The sequence below is a fragment of the Coloeus monedula genome (assembly GCF_965178545.1).
Source record: "Coloeus monedula genome assembly, chromosome: 10".
NCBI classification, from domain to species: domain Eukaryota; kingdom Metazoa; phylum Chordata; class Aves; order Passeriformes; family Corvidae; genus Coloeus; species Coloeus monedula.
Window position 1 is genome coordinate 20,343,025 of NC_138790.1, and position 23,768 is coordinate 20,366,792.

General features: G+C 39.4%; 1 protein-coding gene across 3 annotated transcripts in view; it reads left to right on the forward strand.

Annotated features, from left to right (window-relative positions):
- TBL1XR1 (TBL1X/Y related 1) overlaps positions 1 to 23,768 on the forward strand; it is a 109,888-nt gene that overhangs the window by 70,808 nt on the left and 15,312 nt on the right. Inside the window, exons 3-7 of one of the 3 annotated variants that reach the window (XM_082288224.1) lie at positions 203 to 270; positions 16,969 to 17,071; positions 19,278 to 19,423; positions 20,894 to 21,113; positions 23,112 to 23,244. In XM_082288224.1, coding sequence (XP_082144350.1) covers positions 17,014 to 17,071; positions 19,278 to 19,423; positions 20,894 to 21,113; positions 23,112 to 23,244 — 557 coding nt within the window. In that variant the 5' untranslated portion in view covers positions 203 to 270; positions 16,969 to 17,013. Of the gene's footprint in view, positions 1 to 202; positions 271 to 16,968; positions 17,072 to 19,277; positions 19,424 to 20,893; positions 21,114 to 23,111; positions 23,245 to 23,768 lie in introns of those variants that run through there. The other 2 variants (XM_082288223.1, XM_082288225.1) reach the window with 2 other exon arrangements.

A 23,768-nucleotide genomic window follows, 5' to 3' on the forward strand; every position in this document is an offset into this window, starting at 1 on the left:
AAAATAAATTCCATGTAAATAATCAAGGTCTCTAATTTTTTATGTTTATTTTCTTAACTAAGCATATATTGTTATCAGTAGGAAACTGAATGTTGTTTTAATTCTTTCAGTAAAAAGACTGGTAGAAAAATAGCTTTTATCCTTTTTTCATCCTTTAAAATAAATATTGATAGAAACTATCATAATATGGTTTGTGTTACAGGTGGTGTAATACCAAGGGCTGTACTGCTGCCACATCACAATTTTGTGGGGTTTCAGAGAGTAGTTCTGGTAAGGACACTCAATGATTTATCTATTTATTTGTCATAAAAGTGGACTGTAGTTTGGTACAATTTAGTATTACGTGCATTTACAGTATTTGTTAGGTATCAGTTTCTGCAGTTCACTGAATCCATACATTAAGTGTTCTTTTATTCAGTGGTCTTTAACAGCTCCTTTTGGAGCTGTTAGTGTCTCATGTGTAAATCCATATTCATTTTGTTGAGAGTTATGGTATAACACATCAATTGACGGTATGGAAGTATTAATAAATAGACCTTTTGTTAAAACACATTGTAAAAACTATGTTGTCTCCTTGAAGCGTGGAGTCACTATTGCCTTGGTGTGTATCAGTTCTTAAAAAAGGGTGGAAAATTACTGAATTTTGATTATAGTGTGTTTTTTTCAAGTGCTAAAGTCTTGTCTTCCTAAAGGAAAACATGAGTGTGTGGTTCAGAGGGCAAATATCCAGACTGTGTGCTGTTATTATTGTCTTCTTAAATGTAATGTGCACTCATGATTTTGCAGTTGTTTCCTTTGAATGTATGTAACTGCCATCCTTCTATAATTTCTTTTGATTCTGGAAACTTTCCGTAAATATATTTTCTTATCTCTTCTCTATGGCTAGAGTTACAAGGGAGATGAGATTACCTATGCTTATTCTTAGAAAGGGAAAAGGGAAAATTCCTTGTGCACCAGGCCACCAGCAGCCATGCTCAAGTATTGTGCAAGAGCACAATGGAGCATTTGTTCTTTCAGCAGGAGATAACTGAGACCACATTGGTATCTGTAGCATTTTTAATATATACCATAATTTAACAAATGTCTTGTGGGTGTAGCAGATGTCTTTTCTTTCCCCAGCACCCCTCCCCACTTTTTTTTTTTTTTTTTTTATTTAATTCACAGTCCCTTAAAGTTTTTGGCAAGCTCTCCTTGTGTGCCTCTCTTAGGTCTATGGAGGGCACTCAAAGACAGAGGGAATTTGTTTTAACAACCCTTATCTTGCAAGTAGACCCCCACAAGGTAGAGAAGGATATTGCTGATGTTCTTTGTGGCCTTGCAGGGTAGTGTTGGGCTGGCTCTGCTCCAACACATCACTTAAGCAGTTGAAGGCAGTGGGACTAGAATATGTTTAAATGTTCTTCTGGATTGATCTCTCTGTGTACTTTCTGAAAACAAGGTGGAGTCCACAAGAAATTTTCAATGGGATTCTCTGGTCAAGCTAAGAAACAAGTAAGTTCTTTATGTGCTGGAGATACTGAGGAGAGAGAGGGATGTCCTTGCTTGAGAAGCCTCTGGACTGATAAATAAAGGAAGCAAAAGGTGCTGGAAGTTGTGAGTGAATAAAGACTGAAGCCATTTTCCCTTTTGTCATTGCATTTGGTGGGTTTATCTAAAATAATTGGTCATGGTACTACTCACACTGCGTGGTTTCCAGCCCTGTAAGTACATAGTGCCTTGAGCATGCACCAGCCATGCATGTAGACTTACTTTAGAGTTTCTAAGTCTTGGAGTGGCAGAAAATGCGCTTTCAGATTTACAGGAGAGAAATGGCTTTGGGAAGGTTTGAGTAGCATCACTCAAGAATGTTAAATGGCAATTCTGCAAAGTAAAAACATCATAGCTTTATAAATGTTGTAAGAAAAGAAAGATGATGGGAGCTCTTTGGAGTCTGAGAAATACTGAAAATTTTTCAAAATGTTGTGAGCAATTTGTGCAGTACTTATTAAAGTATAATGTCATCTGGAGAAGTCATGGACTTCTCCCTCTCTATCATCTCTTTATTTTCAAATAATGCTCCCATTACTGGAAATGGGTGAGCAGAATTTTACATGCATTGAATCTGTTTGAGGTAAGGTCAAGGTAACCAAAGACAGTGGGTTTCTTTTTGTGAAAAGCCGTCCTATCTAATTTGTTTGACTCTGAACCAGGAGAAGCCGTTACTGTGATTGGTTAATTCTGAAAAAAACCAGAGTAGAGGTCACTTGTGGGACAAGCTGAAGACCATTTCAGTGCAGCTGCCTGTGTAATAGTTGCCTGCAGTTACAAGACAGGGTGTATTTCCATCTCTGCTAATGTTTTAGCTTGACTCAGCAAAACTGTTTTCTCTATACAAAGCTATGATTGTGTTTCCAACTGCATCAGTGGAGGAGCAGTTTAATTCAAAATAGCACCTTCTGATGGAGGGGGGTCCTTATCGGACAGATGAGGTATTGTCAGGTTTTGAATAGTTTGCTTCAAAGGGGATTAATTAAAAAATTAGTGAGAACAGATGTCTGATGTTGGCCTGAGCAGTCAGAAAGAAGAGGAAATGTCCTGGGTTTGAACTTTTTATCTTAATTGGACCCCTTGTGACTTTCAGCCCATTTGATAAGATTCAGTAGATTCTCCTACTGTACAAAGCCAACAGCTTTAAATTTTAAGGTTTTTATGTTTGGGTATAGGCACTGGGGCAAGTTTTTGCATACAGCTTGGAAGGATGATTCCTTCACAAAACAAAAACTTTACCACAGGCTGCTTTAGTATAGCTTTTTTGTATCCCATGTGCTATACAGAAAAGCAAAATAGTGTTCCTTTAAACTACATTTTAATATATTTTTGAATGTCATTACATATTCTTCTACAGGTGTGTTCAGGCTCCTTTTGCCAGTTAGACTTTCTGTAGAGTGCCAAATTAGCAAGAGGACCATTTGGTATGCTGCTTTAATCTTCTAAGATCAACAGTGTAATTACTTCTAGAGATGCAGGTGACTTTGCAATGTGTAGGAGCCGTCTGGGGCTGTGTTATGGCAGGCACGATCATCCAATCTCTGGGAATTTTTCCTTTACACTAGTATAAATATGCCTCTAGACTTAAGCACTGATGAAGTATCAGAACTTGGCATTTATTCAAAGTTGTCCTTAGTGTGGGATAATTTGAGTTAGGCAAAATATTCCAATTTCTACAGGCAAGGAAAGAAGCTTGTTTTTATTTTTTAGGGCGTTCTGTAAAAGAAAAGACTGCTCTTGATGATTCAGATATTGGAACAGTTCCCAGTGGGGAAAAAAAAAGGGTATATTGCAGGGTATGGAAAATCTGGTCAAGGAGGCTGATGACACTGACAGTGTTGTGTGCCTTTTCCACATATTATAGGCATATCATATCAGCATACATGCTATTCTTAATATTCTGCCAAACGACCCTTGGTACAGCTTCATTTTGATAAAAAAAAAAAAGCAGATGCTGAAGGCAGAAGGGGAATCAGCTAATGTCTAGACAACTTTTGGAGGCATGAGTGAGTTTTTCATCAAATATATATATGCTTGAAGGGAAAAATCAATACGACTTCTTATTGAACTTTGGGTATAGCTAATATAGATGGAGATGTCTCTGCCAAAATACACAGCACTAATGCCTAGACAGTATAGGTTTTGCTCATGAAAACCTCCACAGTCAGATTTGAGCTTTGGTGCAGAGTAGGATGGAGAGATGCAGAGATGGAATGTCTGCGTTGAGGGTGGTGACTGTAGCAGAAACTGAAAACTGTCTAAATCAAGGGAAGAGGTACTTGCAGGCTTGGAAAACAATCTGGCCATTTTTGCAGAGTTCCTGGGGATGAGGTGGTTTTGTCAGAGCTGCCTGTGTGCCCACCAGGGTCTCGTGTTGTGCAGTTGAATGTCCAGTCTCACAGTGGGGCTGGACCGAGGGAGTCACTGCACTGCCCCTCTCATTCTGTGGTTGTCACCCCACTGCCTCCTGGGCCCTGTGCAGGAGGCAGTGACAGCCCTGAGGGACCATGAGGACAGAACAGTGGCCCAGGAATGCCCAATCTTTCATTTTGTAAAAGTAAAGCAGCACTCTGCCCTAATGACCGACCCCAACAGCCCCTTCCCCACCACCTTTTCCAGAGCTGTCTCAGGAACATGCTCCTTCTTCCTGGCTGCCTTGGCAGCTCTGAGATTTCTGCTTTATTCCTCTATGGCTTCGTGATAGATCACACCAGTATTGCAGATTGGCATACAGAGCAGTGAAAGGAGAAATGGGAATTTTTACACTGGTCTCACATTCCTGTTATTTTCAGTTGCAAATGGAAAATAGGATGAGTATGGTGGTGGTGCTGTGTCACTGCCTAGGACAATGAATCAGTGCTGTCTGCAGCTGCAGTCGCTCGTGCTCATGAGTGGCCATGCCTGGTGTCTGTAGCAGGGCTGGGATCATGGGTATTAAACCCCTTCTGTAATAATTGATTTAACAAATCAGAAGAGCTTTGCCTCTTTGAATACCAGAAATAATGTTTGTCAGACAGTGCTTGTTTCTTAATTTCTTTCATGGCTTTTGAGAGATGGGTCTTGGTAGGAAGTAGCCACAAAAGTCAAGAACTTCACATCCTATTCTTTGTTAGAAATAATTTCAATATGGCATCCAAGTGCTCTAGGTGCTTCTGGAGAATTTAGCTGCCTAATTTCAAAGTTCACCTGAAATTAAATCTTGAGGTGCCAAAGTAAATACAGTTGGTTTCTGATCCACTTCATCGGCCCTTTATCTGAAATAAATTTCTGGGTGTTTCATTTGTTTTAATTAGTACATCTTCTTTCATTTTTTAAATGAGGAATGTCTGATTTAGTGACTTTTTTCCCTGCTAACTGGTCTTTAATTAATAAAAAAAAAAAAAAAAAAAAAACAACTAGGTGAAGATGGTTTCATAATGCCCTTTTGCACCTGATGTTGTTTACACTGGTAACTGATTTCTGTAATTTATCCTCAGACACTGCAGTTTGATTATTCCTGAACAAAAATGGGCTGTAGCTCTAAGATGGCTTCTTAAAGACTCAGAGCTGTGGTTTTCACTTTTTTATACTGGTGTTGCTTTTGGTTTTATTTAAGAATAAGATGGTGTGGTAGGTGGCATTGGTAGAGTGGTATGAGGAAAGGAGGCTTTTTTTGCAGATTAGCAACCAGTAGGGCAGGGATAGTGCAGGAGTGTAGGAGTAGAAATAGCTCATGGAGATTCACACGTATTCTGGTTTTGCATTCATGTGACCAATTGCAGAAACACGTTATCTATGACTTTTGGTTTTGCAAAAAGTGGGGGGTTTTTCCGCTTTTTTAAAGATCCTCCACTCATAATGGTTATTTACCTGCAGATTCCCACAGGCTTGTTTCAGGCTGCTTTAGTGAACAGAGGTGGATGTGAAACTGCTTGGGCAAAGCAAAGAGTTGAGTTTTTAATCTGAGGGTAAACTTTCTTAAGCTTTCTTTAGAACTCCATTCATACATAATGCTGCAGTCAGTCGTGAGTTACATGTCTTTAAATCTCTTGAGGTGAACATATTGGGGCTAGAAGAACTTGTCAGTTTACATTTAATTTATTCCAGGCTTTAGGATATGTTTCATGGCTGTGGAGAAGTTTGAATACTAAATATGATGAATGTTAGCCTATATTTTCAGTAGCAAATTCTGCTGGCCAACTGCATTAGATCCTCAGCATGTTTAATATCTGGGTAAATGGAGAAAAGCTTGTTTAAAGTGCAGTGTATTTCTGCTATTAATGTTCACAAATACCAATCTACTTGTTTGCCATCAATCCACAACTCATGAGTAATACTGACCTTGTTCTAAGAAGTCAGAAGTATTCAAGGTTTTTTGTTTAAAAAATCCACAACAAACCCTTGCATTGTTAGTATAATTAATTCATTGTTTTCCCTGTCCAAAGGGCAATCTCTTCTTTTTCTTCATCCCAAAATTAAAAGTAGATAAAGAAGTCTGGCCTCCTCTTCAGAAAGCACCAGGTCCCAATGTAGTTGCTCATGAGCTGATTCTGTGATTAATGGCCACTAAAGCTGGAAATTATCTTTCCTTGTTAACAGTTGGTATTTTCTTGGCTTGAAATTTCAATGAATTGTAACTAAAGGATCTTCTCTGTGTCCTGTGGGGTTGTTAGGTTGGATTTTTTTCCATTTTTCTCACCCCATTATGGTATTCCCTCACAGGGGTTTTGTGTGTCATCCTTAATTTTTCAGAAACACAGGACTCAGAGCTGTTACTGTTCAACAAGACATCTGCTTCAGGAAAAGAATTGGCAGCTTTTATGCACTCACAAAGGAATTTCAGAAAAATTATTTGTTATTCCCAAACTAGATGCTGCCAGAGTAACATAATTCCAAAACTTCTTTTCTCATGGGAAAGGCATAAAAGACTAGTCTTAACAATGGGGAAATAAGCTGGGTTTATTTGCGTTTAGAATGGATCAAAGCCTCTTCAGGACCTGTTCTGAGCACTGAGCACCTCATTACCGTCTCTCTCTTTTTCATATGTTTATATCCCCAGCACTGCCAAAGCTGTGCTGTGCCTGATAATCCCTGATCTTTTCTGAAATAATGTAGGAGTCAGAAAAGATGCTTGCACACACAGAGAGCATCCTTCCACTCCAGGAAATGCTTCTCCTGCTCTATTTATGTGGTCAGTATTATTTATGGAGTAGTTCTGTTAACTTCTTATGCTCAAAATAATACCTGCACTTGAAAATAATTTTATAGGTGCTGAAAAAGCTGAGGTGAGAGTGTTCAGGCTTAGACATGAGGGGCAGGGTAAATGAGGGAGCGGATCCTTTGTTGGAAAAAGTCATGTTCATGGAGCTGTCTGTGCCCAGACCGATGCATGTTTGGTTTTAATTTGCTTGTTCACTAGGAAAGAGGAACCAGTCCCCAAAGATATGCAGAAATTTAGTGTAGTTACCCAAGTAATGATATCAACTTTAATAAAACCCAAAAATATAGTGTTTTGCAAAAAAGCCTATTCCAACACCGTGAGGCAGGGGTGGCCACCAATGAGTGTTTGCAGACTTGGACTCTAGTAGAATTCGCTGCTCTCAGAACTGCCAGGCAAGGGCTGCTTGGATCCCTGCAGGCTCAGCCTTGCAAGTCCCCAGTCACACCACAGAGAACAATTTGGAGCTTTTTTATTTTGCTGTTGGTTGTGCAAAAATTCTAGGTGTGCAGTATGAAATCGCCCTGAGCAGGGAGGTGCCCAGGTAGTGCTGTGCTGAGTTGTAGGCACCAGCCTGGGGCAGAGAGGAGGTGCTGGCTGGCTCTGGCAGACCTGCTCTGGTCCCAGTTTCAGGTGCTGGGAACTCAGAGCAGAGCTGTGCTTGGTTACTCTGTGCAGGTGCCACTCCGAATCACCCCGAGTTCTTGTTGTTATGGCAACATTAAAAAAACTTCCTTATCAAGAGTGAGGGAACCCATTCTGGTAAATACCCTGGAGTGAGTCAGATGAAGGCCTTTCTCCTGCAGGCAGTTCAGGACATGACTCAGGGCACAAGGCTAAACAAACAAGGACAAATAAAAGGAACAGGGTTTACTTGGACTAGAAAACACTGTTGTTGATGATGAATTGAATTTTTTTTTTTTTCAACCAGCAGAATTTATTTCTGCAAAACGTTAGCAACTTGTGTTGCAATGGAAAAGTAGGGAAAGAAGGACATAGAAAAAGAAGTGATTGAAGGAGATACAGATAAACTCAATACTCTGGAGAGCAGATGGAGAGATGGACTCAGGAGTGCAGAGTGTGTGTAGGCAGTGCATGGTGAGGAGGTGAAAACCAGGGCAAATGCGTGACCACAGGCTCGAGATCAGATGTCAGATCAAGAGATGAAAGCTGGAAGATGGATCACCAGCTTGGGAAAGATAGCAAGGGCAGTGGACAGAAACTGCAAAAGGGTGACAGTGCATGAAAAGGGGAGGGAGCCCATACAGCTGTATGAAAACATCCCCAGTCAAGACAGGGCTGCTTCTGCTGTTGTAAGAGTGCAGAAATACCTTTCCACAGCTGCTTCTGAGAACTACATCTGCTGTTTTATTACCAGCAGGTAGCAATGTAAATATTTTAATCATAACAAATAGAATCTATGCCAGGCTACACAGTCACTAATCACCGTTCCACAATAAGATTTACTGAACACACAAAACCCCCCCTCCCAAAAAAACCACAGACAGCTGAGAACTGGCTAATTACAAAAGTCTGCCCAAACTTCAGTGGTTTTCCATGGAGAAATAAGTAGTGTTAGTTTGAGAATGAATCTTGTTTTGTAAGCCATCAGCATCCAGCAGCAGCGTAGTGAAGAACTGTGTCACTGTTAGTGCACCAGTATCCATCAGCTCAAGCAATTGATGTAGATGTAATCACTGTCTCTAATAGAAATAAAGTCAGGGTAATGGAACATTGTCACAGGATCAATGTCTCCTGTTTTGAAAATAAACCCCCTCAGCTTTGCTTTTGCATTTATGTACCAGCAGGCGACCACATCATTCAATTCAATTGACACAGTCCCTCAGAGCCCTGAATGATGTATTGTGGGAACATCAGGAACAACATACTGGGGAGAAATGGAATGTTCCTGATCAGACTTACAGGCCATGTTATTCAGTAGGTTTTTTAGCAGTGAAAATGAGAATAAATCAGGTGAGAGCAGAAACTTAGCATGGTATGGAGATTTTTAACCGCATTTAACTGTTAATTTCTCTAAGTTCTGGATCAAAAAGATTGAACCACAGGAGTTGTGTTTATTTTCAGTGGTGGTGTTCACAAACAGAAAAGCATTTTTGGACCTTGCCCCTCCCCACCTTAGTCTCAGCAGAAGCCCTTGATAGGGCTCATTTTGAGTGACTCAAGGGCTCTTCTCAATCTGTTATTTTCTCAGAATTTTTTACACAGTTTGATCCAAGCGAGGTTTAATGGGTGTGCTCCCACATGCATCCATAATTAATTTCTTGCAAAGGCTTTTTAATGCAGCACAGGAGATCAGCAGCCATACAGTTGCATACTTAAAATCAGATGTGTGCCAAAAAGGCGTATACAGGATTTTAAACAATGTTGCAGAAAAGGCTTTTTCCAGTTTTCACCTTTCTTGGACTTGATTCCAGCAGCTGTTCTGTGTCTAGATCCAGGCAGCATTAGCAGGCTCCTATTTTAGCACTTGGTAAAGCCATTGAATAATTTCCAAAAGCCTTCTTGAGACAGGGTCTAAAAGTTTGATTGCAGAAATGTTTATTTATTGGAATTGGGTGTTCCTGAAGGACTGTAACTCTCTCTAAAGGGACATCCTTCAAATGGCCTAAGAATGGAAGCTGCAGAGCTTGTTTGATGTTCCCACTGTTCCTGAGATGGCCCCTCCAATAAGACAATTTTCCCTTTGAGGGACAGATGGACAGATGTCTCTCCCAGGAGGAATGCCAAGCATTTGTCTGGTGCTTCCCTCTCCATTACAGAGATATATTTAGCACACAGGGCCTGGAATTTGGACCTTGCAGGTCATCTTGAAGTAATCCATACTGGCCAAACCTACACTAGTGCTCCCTCAGGTGACTGTGCCAGTTCTGGTCATCAGTCAGGACCCATCACTTTCTAATCAGTTTTACAAATGCCACATTTCCAGTTTTGCTGCCATAAGCATCTGTCCAGCTTCTGTGTGGGTAGGACAGTCTAACCCTGAAGGTCATCCCGTCAAGCCACAGATTATTCCTTTCTAAAATGCCTTTGGTCTGGATTAGACAATTGATCAAGGAGAATTTCATAATGTTTAGCTGTATTTCCTGGTGTGTTCTGATAATTATATAAGTATTGAAAGATGATGGTGGTTTCTTTTGAACTACTGTGTGTACTACTAAGTTTTCATTTAATCTCGGTTTGTCTCCATCAGGGAGCTTGAGCTCTGCGATTAAAAATCCTTCACTAAACAAGATGTTTGGGCTTGGGATCTTGTGGGGAATCAGAGGGGGATGGCTTTCATGGAGTAATCAAAAATGAGGCAGGACTTACTGCTGGAGGTTTTACTGCATGTTCTGAGCAGCTGAGTTTGGCTTTTAAGTTTTAAAGGAACATATTTGCATCTGCAGAAGGATGTATCAGGACTAGCTCCATTTCAACAAGGTTGTAATTGTCATGCAGGAGAGTTGTGCCTTTAAAGAGATGTCAGAATCACAGAATGATTGGCGTTGGAAGGGACCTCTGGAGATCATTTAGTCCATCTGTCTATTTTCATTGTTACCCAGAGAGTTGCAAAGTCTTTAAAATACTAATAAACAATACCTCTTTGCTATTCTGATACAGGAAATAAGGAGAAAAATCTCCCCCAAGCATCATTTCTTCTGGTATTGCATTATAATAATGAAAAGAGAAAACGGTTTAAGAACCTAAAGTGTTGAATAAAGTGTCAATACCAGAAATATCCCTGTATCTTTAGTCAGCCTAGGGATTTACAAAATGTGGCTCCCAAGAATCACTGCAAGATGCCCTATAGCTGTCCAGGAAGATGTATTTTCAACTCTAGAAAGCACAGAAGTGTGCAGCTTTGTAGCCATAGCCCTGGAAATACAATACTGGGTACACTGTCGCTTGTGTCTGTGCTGTAACATCCGGAATTCCAGCCTCCTGGGTCACACAGCATGACTTTGGGGAGGAGATTGGTAGTTCAGTAATTAAATACTACTTTGCTCTAGGCAAAATCAACAAATGGGCTTCATCTGCAGCATATTTTGTAACAGTACTCAGGACTGTGCTGCATTTTTCAGATAAGTAGACAGTAACTTACTTTTAGCCAAGGTTTTGGGTGGTTTTGTGTTTTGCAGTGGGTTTTGTTTGGTTTTTATTTTTTTCCTTCTCTTCCCTTTCAGGGTTGTAATTCTTTTTCTTCAGAAGATTTCAGGCTGGCTTTGTCATCTTGTATTCTTCATACTCTCAAATTGGCATGGAAAGGCAGAGACTGTTGCCATAAATTAGGTCACTAAAGCTGAAGTACAGAATACAAATATTTATCGCCTGAGCTAAGGAAGGCAATTCAGATGAGGAGAGGAAAAGTTATTTTTTTTTCAATGTTCAGAAGTTAAGCTGTATTCCTGAGGTTAAAAGCAAAGCAGTAGAGTTAAACAAAGAACATGAGAAGCATCTCTTGGTTTAAATTACTAGAAGGAAAACTAGCAAAGCCTGATCATATGAGAAATCATTAAGAAGGTTCGTAAGATAGAATTACAGATTTTTTTAATGCAAGTGCACATCTGACATATTATTAAATCTTAAACAAGAGGACATTTAAATAATAGTAGTTTAGAGGCACAGGTAAAAATGCAGAAAATAAGAACACTTTATTTTGAGATATTACAGAAAAAAAGTAGGCATTTAACTTGAAAAAATATTTTTGTTTTAATTCAAAATGCTAGAAAAAATTCCTAACTGCAGATTGTCAGGTGGTAGGAAAACTTTACTAAGTGTTCAATTGTATTGTTCCCAATACAATATTGGCCCCCATCTCTCAAGTGAAGATGTGAAAGGGCAAATAGGAGTGTTTCGAGCAAGTAGTTGGTACACTTAAAGAAAAGTCAACTATTTTTTTTCTTTTTAGAGTGTGAGAAAATGTTCATTTTTATTGAAATTGGTGTCTAATAAATTCTTATGCAGAAGCATGTACAATACAAGTCATACACTGCATGTTTGATATAAAGGAACCACTGGCTTATGAGTTTTCCTTCATAGAAAGCATTTCTAAAGGGCTGTGCAGAACTCTTCTTTGGATGTAAACTTAGGAATTTCATCAGCCTTTGGGGGTAGACTCACCATGTCTTGGGGAAGAGGCTTTGGAGAAAGCTTGAGTAGAACAGCAGCCACCAGGAACAGTGTTTTGTGGTTTAAATCTCCAGTTCTGCAGGCTCCTCCCATGGTGGCTTTAGTATCTGAATGAAGTCCTGCTGAAACCTCACACATCCAGGAGTTTGCCTGGTCTGAGTGGCTGGATTGAAACAGAACCCTTTGCTTTTTTTATTTTAATCATCATGGCCATTAAAACAAGAAAGATTCTTAAGCAACAATTAATAAATTGGTATCAGTGTCTATGTGCACATATGCTAGCAAAATATTTGTCTGGATTTCTTGCAAAAGAGGAAAAAATAAAAGCTCTAATGGCAATATTTTTGTTGTAGGGGATTTATTGTTTCTGTAGCCAGATTTCTGTTTTCCATGGATAACTGTAGCAGTCTGTTTATGTCTGAACATTAAGCATTCTTCAGAGCTACCCAGAGCATTAGCTGCTCCCTTTAACATATCATATTTGGTATCAAACTAATGATTGGTATGTTTTTGGGGAATTACTATTCACAGCAGCCTGCCAGGTTTTCCTGTTTTCCTACCTAATGAGAATGTGTTAGAGCCCACCTACAACTGCAGAAATATCACTTTCTTAGGCTGTTATTTGATGATGCAATAGCTCTAATTGTAGTGTAACTCCAGTGTACATTATCAAATGGTGATTAAGAGATACCCAGTAATAATCTGATGTATAAACTTTCTCTGCCAGTTCAGGTTTGTCTGAAAAAAAAACCACTAAACAACCAAAAAACCTATTAGGCCAGCAGCCATTATCGGGTGGCATCTGTTCTCCAGCATTTGGCATGAACCTGGATGAGTACAAAGCTAGCACAAACATGTGGAGTGGAATAATGATTTGTCAGAAATACAACCAGGTTTGCACTGTTGGCACTGATTAACCTGCAGATCTGGTGCTGGTGAGAGTGCAATTCAATCTTCTTTTTAATGGATTTTACCTGTAAATTTTACCCCAGGTATGAAGTGTGTGAATGGTCCTCAAGGGACAGAGGTGCTGGGGTGAGACCTGCCTTGGGACAGGCACAGAAACACAGGCACAGTTCTGCCAGGGTGGGAGCAAAGCCAGAGTTGGTGTTGTCTCTGGGATAAGAAACCTCATTTCCTTTCCAAAAAGTAGCTTCCAAATTAATTTTTGTGTGATTCCTGGCATGGAATGAGTGGGTCAGTTTGTCAAAAGCTCAGGTGTGTGTCTTGTGTGCTCCTGACCTGTTCTTGTGTAAATCTCAGGGCCAGCATCTCTACAGACAGTTGATTTTTATGGCTGATGTGTGTTATGCCTGATAAATTTTGGGACTTCAGGGACTTTCTGTAGCAGCATTAAAAATTACCTGGGATATCTGAATGTTGTGCTGATTCTAACTGAACAGTGGTGTTACAAACCACAGGCCCATTCTCTGGGAAAGCAAATCAAACCTGGGAAGAGGCCTGCTGAAATGGACTTGCTTTTGAGCAGGGAATATCAATCCTGGTGTGGTCTCAGAGACTCTCATGAGCAATTTGGGCATCATTTGTAAGCTCTCATTGCACATCCTTTTTTTTTACCTGTCATGGGGTATTTTATTTATTTATTTAATCTTGGTTTTACCAGTAAGGAATCCACTTCACATGTGCTGTGCCTGCTCCAGGGTGCAAAACAAAAGTAGAGGCAAGTGGGAGAGATTTCCTTCAAAAGCATAATTGGATCTGAAACAGCAGTGTGGGTGCATTGTACTTTGCCATGTAATTTCACAGAATGTTTTGAGGAAGACCTGGAATGTTTCTAAGGGGGAAAAAAAAAAAAAAAAGAAAGGGGGGGGGCCTTAAGGATCTCATCACATTTTCAGAATCGGTTTGGGACATAAAACTGCAAATATTTTAAGATATTTTTAATGGGCCTTATGCAAATTCGGCTACAAATCTAAGACTGCTAGGAATTACATGTTAACTTCTACTTATTTTTGTCTCATTTTTATGTGTCTCTTTGGTGATTTAATTTCTGCATCTGAAATAAAGGGCAATATTAATATCTATTAAAGTGACCAAAATAAGTAGTTGATTGCTTGTGAAAATAGTGAATTTGGGGGAAATTAGCCAACATCGATGAGGTGATTTTTTTTTTTTAGGGTTTGGGGTATATGTGTACATGCATGGTCCATTGTCACAAACAATTTGAGGGTTGGCAGCATAAGCCTGGCGTTAATTCGGAATGTGCCAAAGGGAAATAATTATCGTATCCTTTTCTGCTGTATTTTCTCTTCAGTGTGGCATTTTCTTTGAGTTGGAAGGAAGATGCTTTGGTGTTTCTCGTTCTTCTCACATTTCTTGTGTCACTTGGCTGTGGGACGCTTGTCCCCAGACGCTGCCTGAGCCACGGGGCCTGGGATGGGGGAGACACAAAAAGGAGCTTCCAGAAAATGTAAATGAGCGCTGAAAACAGGCATAAAGCAGTATTTTGGTAAAACACTGGAACCTTTTGCACCTTTTCCAGTTTCAAGCCCCTCATCAGGCAAACTCGGTGTTTATTGACAGCATTTCTGTGTTTTTCTCGTGGCCAGGGTGCCACAGCCAGTGCTGCAGTGCCACCTCCCGATAGCCGGGCAGGACAGCGGGTGGCAGCTCCCCCTTGCCAAAGCTTCTTGTGGAAAACACTGGGAACCAGCCTTGAGAAAATGAGGCTCCTTTGATTCGGGCAGGGTGAGGAACACCTTTGACAGACGAGCAAAACATTAGGTTTTTTTTTTCCTTCAGCTATCCAGCTACATAACAGGTGAATTGATGTGGCATCTCCACAGTTCTGCTTTGAGGGGGGAGCCCTCTTTATATTAATAATTCAGGACTTCTCAGTGTGACAAATAGCACTTTCATCAGATTTCTTCAGTTTGATCTATCGTTTTTGGTGATGCAGTAAGATTTTAAAAATCGGTGACAGACCCATGAAATAAATACTGCCATTTGTGTGTGTGTACGTAATGTAAAAAAACCCCTTTCTTTATGAGTCTCTTTAAAGTTAATTACCTATTCCTCTGAAGGAAAATATTGTTCCTCTTCCTACAGCATTTCTCTGTAAAAAACAGTCTTAAAGAAAGATAATTTTCTCCATGTATGGCAACAAAACCTAACTGAATAAAATTAGCATTTGGTCCTGCACATGGTGGAATTGGTTGCTAATGCATGACATGGCTAAAAATGCCATTCATTTTACATTCTGCTCAATAAACAAGTCCTCAAAGTATATATTGGAGTTTGGCAGGCATGTCTTGAACCCAGGCATGGCTGGGGGCTCTGGAGGGGTGGGGTAGGGTTGGATCAATGTGCCTTCCTTTACCAGCTGTATTGCACTTACTAGAAGTCATTCTCCTGGGGCTGCTTTTTCCTTTAGACATGAGAAGGATTTAAGCAGAACTGCATTTTAATATTTTTTTCCTTAAGAAACTAAAGTCATCTCCCCCTTTGACAGCACAGCATGGCTGTGAGCTGGGTGACCACATGCCTGGGGCAGGTTTGGGGATGTCTGTGTGAGGTTTCAGGCAAATAAACTCTTTTTGATATTGGAGTTCATCCTTTAGTCTCCCCTCGTCTTGAGGGGTTTAATTGGATCTCGTCTTTAGAGCACGATGGGACTTGTGGGAAGGTCACATCCTGGAGGGCTGTTCCCAAGTTTAGCTGCAGTGGACTGGTAAAACTCAAAGTTAGGTGATAAGAAAAACAGTGTGGTCATTTTCTCCTGTTTCCCTGGGAGTTCTTGCTAGGAAAAGATGCCCAGGGAGAATACACATGGCAGCCTTATAATGTCAATCATAACCCTGTAGTTGTTACTTTCTATTGTGTTCACTCTCTGCTTTCCCTCTTGGAGCAGCAGTGGTGAATGGCCTGACCACACAGCCATGCAGCAAGAACTTTTTCTTTTGAACAGTGCAGGAAAACCCATTCTCTAGTACCTTTTAACATCAGATCCCAGGTCAAGCTTTGTCAAATAAACAGTAGGAAAGTCACTTGCCTTCTCAGACTCCAGTTCCACAGAAGAAATAATGGTGGTTGTCAGCCGGGTAAAAACCTGGGAAGATTTGCTGATGAAAAATGCTGGACAGATAATAGGAACAGGAGGTGGACATTATTTCATAACATGTTCTGGAAGCTGATGTTTTCACTTGCTTACTTAAAAAGGTCAGAGTTTTCAAACATTCAGACATCATGAGAATGTTCTCAAAAATGAGGCTTTGAGTTAGAAAAAGTACTGTATTGTCTCTTCATGTTTTAAACACTGTTGTTGCCTCATATTTTCAAAGTTTATAATCAAAAGTATATATAGTCTGATATATTATTTGTCTTGCTAAATATTTGCCTTTACGAAAATCAAGGAAAAATTGTGTGTGTAAATATGGATATAGACATATATATCTATATATCTATATATCTGTATATATATCCCATCAATATTTTTGAAGCACTGATTGAAAGCCTAGAGAAATGTTACTAAAAATTGACTGTCTCAAGTTGATCTCTAATGCCAAGAATTCTTTTTGCAAAGCCAAAATGTATGGCTGAGATGTTTTCTAATATTTAGTGGGATTAGCTGGGCTTGTTTGAACAGACACGGTGTTGTAGCTCATACTGTACCTTTTCACTACAGCAGGAGTAACTGAAAATTGGAGTAGATTAGAACATAAAAGTGAGAACTTGCCTGGATGCCAATGTGAAGCCAAGTTCTTGGTCTTTCTTAACCAGGCAGAGAGAGACCCGTGTTATAAAAAATGTGTTCCAGAGCAGTAATGTAGAATGGGTGAAACTTACTTGATTATTTTTTAAAACCTGTGAAACGAGGCCTTTTTAGTACTGGTATTAAACAGCAGAGTTCTCCAGTCCTTACCACCTTGCATCGTATGAGAATCCAGCCCTGCAATATTTAATTTACTGACCTTTATTTTGTGGTGAGACAAATGACTTCTTAATGACTCCAGTAGACTTATTTGCATTATAAAATAAAGCTATTGTCTATGCTGCCAGGGAGCTACTTACTTTATAAATACAGCATTTGTTGGGAAATACCTATTAGGCACTAAAAATATTTGATTGACCTATTATTTTTTGTTTATTTGCAGGGTTGTGTCCTTTGTTGTGACCTCATGGTTTAACTGGGAATAAAGATGAGTATAAGCAGTGATGAGGTTAACTTCCTGGTATATAGATACTTGCAAGAGTCAGGTGAGTTTTTACAATTCTGGTTATTAAACAACGCATAATTTATTTGATCTTCATCTGCAACTGGCTTTAGCACACACAGGCTCATTCAATTATTTTGCCAGTAGGCATGTGCTTCTGTCTGAACTGTTTCTTGGTGTTTCTTCTCAACAAGAGAATGAATTCCTGCCAAGTTACCTTCTGTAACTTAATCAGATTTAGTCATTTGGAGTCTTCAGATGGCAGTCAACCAGCCAAGGACTCACTCGATTGCTAAAATGCATTTTCCTGGAGATCACTTCTCTGCAGGGTGATGATGGCACTTTGCACCATTTTCTTCAGGGCTGCTTGAAGAAGAAAATAGAATGATCAGCAAAATGCTGTTTTTCCCTGTTGCCTTGGAGTGATGGTGCTCCTGCGAACCAGTCTTGTGTAGCCGAATTCCTTGCCTGAACGTGACTGTGGGAGGGCAGATGTGGCTGTTTTTCAGAGGAAGAAGTGACAACTGTGACTGTGATTTGTATTGCTTGACTCTACTTAGAGATGAACAGATTTTTTACAGGAATAACTCTTGGGGTTCCCAAAAGCCTTTGTCCCTGCAGGACGTTTTCTTGAGGACCTTGTCCTTTGGCATCAGGGTAGCCAGAATCTCCTGCTTCTTAGGAGAAAGAGCAAAACACATTTGAATATTGTCAGACTTGGAAAGAAACCTTTTTCCTGTCATATCCCTCCACACTGTGTCTGCACAACACAAGCAAGAATGCAGCAGTGCTCCCTTATTTGTAAAGCTTCCCCAACCCAGTCGGATCAGCAGTTTGAGTTTGTGTTGCATGTTTGGGTTCCTAGATGCAGCCATATGGCTGCAGGGAGTTTTGTGGTGGTGGTTATTCCTGAAGCTCTGTAAGAGACAACATCATCTTTTACTCACAACTGTGATATTGATTGCTTAACACAGCCTACATTTAGAATGGGAAGATTTGACTGGAAGTCAGGGCATGCCCCAGTAAATGAACAAGTGATGATCGTCAGCTGGCAGGAGGGAATATGATCTCAGCAATACGTAAAAGAAGTCTGCATATTAAAGCAAAAATAAACTCCAGTCTTAAGATAACAGTGTAAGAGATCAGCTTTAATGTATATACGTATAGGTAGATAAGAAAATATACGCATATATTGCGTATTTTACCTCCCTCTTTCAGCATTTACTGGTTCTTAGTTTTGTTCAGTGATTGTTGATGGGTGGCTTCAGGCTTGTTGAAAATGCATTTGACTGATTCAACCTATGTCCAGTGCTCATGGACTTCCCAAGCTGAGGCAGAGAAGCACTAGAAGCAATGGTGGATGGCAGACTTTTTCAGTTTCAATTTTCAGTTTCAGCTTGTCAAAAAAAAGCTAACCCTGATTTTTCTGCCTGAATTTACTGAAAACTACTACACGTTCTTATTCCAGTTGCTGATTGCTTTTGTCATAGAAGCCAAACTTACAAAATTGCCTCATCTTCATTTGAAAGTTTGCAGGCAGCTTCTTGCTTACCTGACAGGGAAAAAGGGAAAAAAAATGAAGTGGTTTAAGAAAAATGCCATGACAGTAGAGTTAATTTGCTGAAACAACTATTTTTCTCTAGCTTAAATTCACTTTTTCAGGGTGATCAAATAAATAGCAAGCAGCTGCCATTGCTGCACCGTAACATGTTTGCCACTTCTTAATCAGTGCACAGTGCTGATGTAGCTCTAAATGCCAGAGCATACACAATTATGGCAGCACTGTACCATGAGCTGAATTCTGTTCACATACAGATTCATTTCACTTTCATGGGTATCAAATCAGTGAGTAAAAGTAGGAAGTGAGACTTGTGTCTTGGATATTTATTTCTTTTTTTATTAAAGGCTACATATGATACAACACATACATGTAGTTTGTGAATATATAAACATGTTTAAATGCTATAGTGAATTGTATATTTTATATTGACTCGCACACAAATGTTTTGCTGTTGATACTGTAATTAATAATTGTTGTGTTTATATATGAGCTTTGCTTTTCTCTTTTTGTACACTTGAACTATGAGGGAATTGAGGTGTTTTGACAAGTTTTTTGGTAGCTCAGAAGCATGCTGTAGCATTATACTTTGTATAATTTGCTCAGGTTTTAAACAGAAGGTCCTACCGTGGTACAGCAAGTAGTGTTGTCTATCTATAAATCAATTCTGATGTCTTTGCCTTGTCTTTAGGGTTTTCCCATTCAGCATTTACCTTTGGTATAGAGAGCCATATCAGCCAGTCTAATATAAATGGTGCTCTGGTGCCACCAGCTGCTTTGATTTCCATCATCCAGAAAGGTCTGCAGTATGTAGAGGCAGAAGTCAGTATTAATGAGGTAAGGAGGCTTTGTTTGCAGGAGCATTGTGTCCTTGCTTGCAGTAAGTTTGAATGTTAGTATTTTTTCTTAACTTTCTTGTATCCTATTTATTTACTTTTACTTCAGATTCCTTACTGCTGGTGTTCACCATGACTCCAGTGGTGGAACCAGAATGGAGTGACATAACTGGGTGGGGGTTCTGCCCAGTGCAGCCACACAACACCAGGCATGGTGTTCTGGCTCATTGCTTAAAGGTCCGTTGTCTGTAGAGTTTTTACCCTACTCTAATGTTGTAGTACATCCAGACAAGTGCAATAAGATAATAAGTGAGACCAGTAATCTCCTCATTTTTTGGTTTCATAGACTGGCACTAGGGAGGTGGGAGAGTACTGTGCAGCTCTTGTTTGGGCTCTTGTGTCATTACAGTGAAGTAATGTGAGCCCAAAGGCAAGGTTTCCAAGGAGAGAGAGGGTTTGAATTTGTGGCAGGAAGGCTGAAGGTATACACCAGTTTGCCTTTTGCCTCTGCTGGCTAATTCATCTTGAGCAGGATCTATTAAATTTGATGTTTAAATGGTTATTCCAGCAGTACAGAAAGCTATGTATCTTCCTGCCTGATGCTTCAGACACTCGCCCTCAATTTCCATTCTCATTTGTGCCTGGAAGGTGAGAAGCCCTTCTATGTGTCAGTTAGATTACAGAAGGAAACTTTTTTCCCCATTAATTCTGCTCACTTTCCAGTCTCCCTTATGTCTGCTGTTTGTGTGGTTTTCACAGTCCCAGTGAAGCAAATCCTTTCCCTTAGGAAGCCTCAGAAAAATAAAGCAAGTGATAGGAGTAGAAGACGACCCTATATTTATTGCAAGGAATCCTTCTAGCTCCTAAAAATAGATCCTTACAAAGCCCTAGCATATGTATAAGGGTATTTTTAACTGGGTCTTGTCCATTTCAGGATAAAATTCTTCCTTGTTGTTTGAAAACATGCCAGCACTGTTTAAAAAAAGGAAGAAAACTAGTCAACTCTCCAGATAATATGTTTATGGAAAGTATTAGTCTAATAAGACTGTAACTTCACAAGTCAGTGACCCAAGTTGCAATGTTTGCAGCTCTGTCTTCAAACAAACCATTAGATTTTGCTGCAGCCACTCATGTTTGAAATCATATTCATAGATAGCTTACAGAATTTTTTAGCAAACAATTCAGCAAACTCGAAGCAAATAACTTTTGATTCCACAGGCTCCCCCAGAGGCCTGCAGTGGCTTTTTTTGCATATTTATGGTGGCCACTTACTAAAATTCCAATCCTGACCACAACAATGATGAGATACCACTTCCAGCACCATATGTAAACCACTTTATTATATTAAATCAAAACTTTTCCTTTAGTTTTGCTTGCAATCTTTGCCCGTAATGTTAATTTGTACTTGGTATTGTCTTTTTTTTTTTTTTTTTTTTCTTTTCTTTCCTTTTCTCCCTGTGCTGTAATTTAGGACGGTACCTTGTTTGATGGTAGGCCGATAGAGTCTCTCTCACTGATAGATGCAGTGATGCCTGATGTGGTACAGACAAGGCAGCAGGCCTACAGAGACAAACTTGCACAACAGCAGGCGGCAGCTGCTGCAGCTGCAGCCGCCACCAACCAACAGGGATCAGCGAAAAATGGAGAGAATACTGCAAATGGAGAGGAGAATGGAGCACACACTATAGCAAGTAAGTTGAGACAGAAATGGCCTTAACCCGGGTTAGCATTTCCTAGTTGTTTATCATAGTATGAGCTTTTAGATAGTGAGGTAAAAATGTAACTTGTAGTAACTGCAGCTTGCAGAGAATTCCTTCATCGTGGGTGATACTTGAACACATCATGTCTCACCTTTGGCTGTCCCCAGTTTTGATATCTGGGGTTGCAAGAGATGCAAAGTCCTGAATTCATTAATTCACAATATTCCCTTGACCAGTCTCACTTCCAGTACTGCTTCTTTCCCATCACCTGAAGGTTTTTCACAGGACTCTTTCATAAAAAGGAAAAAATAATCAAGAGACATTCCTGTACAAGGAATGAGGAGAGGAGTCCACTAGTCCATGGCTGGTTAAAACTGAGTATTGCTTGTGAAACTTCACAAACTCTTTCCAACAGGTTCTGTAAATCCCATGGATCCCAGAGCTGTACCCAGCTCCCAGCAGGACAGGTCATGCTGAGGTCAGGGTTGCTGGGACAAGCCCTGTGTCCCTTGTCTCCTTTATCAGTATCAGTTTTCATGATTTGCTATTCAGAATTGCTTGATGCAACTGCTCTCAGGTTTGCTTTATTCATGAATTCCATTTTAGTTGTGATTGGTGAAATCAATGAGTTCTGTTTGTCATCACTGGTTAAAGGAATGTACCTTACAATGAGGCTTAGTATGGAAAAGTTTAGGTCAAGAATTAAACTGTGATTTTGAAAATAGTCTTCTGGAAGTCTGAATTGCATGTTTACATGGGGGAGTTACAGTTCTTTCTGTAAAAACACCTGAAGAAATGACATTTTTGAGAGAATATTAATATCGAGCCGTGTACAAGTTTTACAGCATGATTTTACGAAGTTTTTTCATTAGTACATATGATAAAAAGCTGGAAACACAATCTTTGGCTGAAAAAAATGAGTTGCCTACCTTGATGCTTTCATTTAGAAATCTAAAAAGGATATTTACTTGATAACTGTGAAGTGGATAGAGGAAGGGCAGACCTCGGATCTCAGCCCTGTTAAATGTGATCTGCCAGCAACCCCTGCTGGCTGTACAGCACTTCAGACTGGCATCGATCCTCTGACTGAAGCAATGCTTTATATGGTGCTCTTTCTGAAAAAATATGCATGTTTTAATAGCCTTTTCTATTTTCTTGCATGTACAAACAGAGAGAGAAACCCTTAATGCTAAATTAAGCAGTAGCTGTGAAGTGATTTCTTTAACTGCAGTGAATAAATATGGAACAGGTGAACTGTGCAGCATTTCTTACATTCTGCATTTGCACTCATCGTGAATTCATTTTTAATAATAGAAAATGATTGATGGTAGATGCCAAGAAAACTGTTTTGTCAGTTGAATTACCCCCAGAAAAATATGGATTCAACCTCACTTCCACGCAGAAAGTTACGCTGCCATAATTCCACAGTAATTGCTGGTGAAGTTTGAGAAGCTTGGTTATCAGTTTGCTCTATCACCAAATGTGATTATATTAATTAAAGCCATTTTGTAAATGGAGTGTCAGAGATGTGGATTTAAAACCTGTTTGACTGAAATTGGTGAAAAGAGAGATTTTTGAAAATGAATGTGTTATAAATGTATTTTTAAAGCACAAGCTAGACTAGTAACATATTGTACGATGCAGCATCGGGCCTGAAAAAGTGAGTACTTGTAACAGCATTTGTTTTTTAGCATAGCAAAAAATTAACTTTTGGCCCCAATTATGGAGCTCCAAAATGAAATCTGTTTGGATGTGAAGGTTTAGAGAGGAGAAGAGCTTTCTCACATTTTTGAAACTCCCCATCTGTTTATAGTGCTTCATTAATTGAAACCCAAAAAAATAAAAGAGTGTGACAGCTCTGTCAAATTTTTGAATCACATAAGTTGTGAATTCTTGCACTCATCCCAGAAGAATCTGAACCATACAGGAGTCACAACGTCCCAAAATACTAAAATCCACCTCTCTCTACTGTTGTTTCCCATAATGCAGATAATCATACGGATATGATGGAAGTAGATGGAGATGTCGAAATCCCTCCCAACAAGGCAGTGGTGCTGCGTGGCCACGAATCTGAAGTGTTCATCTGTGCCTGGAATCCCGTTAGTGACCTTTTGGCCTCAGGGTATGTGCCCTGACCATGTGTGTATGGAATTATCTGTGCTGGGGGCACGCTGCTGTGTGGGGAGGGCAGCAGGCTCAGGGAACACTTACCCCAAACATCAAATGTCGTGGTGTTTGTTCTTTAGAGAATAGTGCTTTAAAATGGAATTTATTATTATTATTATTATTATCATCATCATCATCATCGCTATTGTTATTAAAAATAATTGCAATTAATATATAATGAATATGGATTAATATCTTGTATAATATTAAATATAATTATACTGTATTGAATATAAAAATATATAATTTATATATAATTTGTATCACATATTGTATAGCACATATAGTATATTGCTATATTACATATTGCTATGTTACATACTGTATGTAATATAAATAACTATATATAACTAAATATATAACTGAATATGGTCTGTAATGTATTATTATGCATACTATATATTATTAATATATTGTATCTTGCACACTGCATATTCTATAATAACCCAGGCTATCATTACCACGATATCTATGAATACA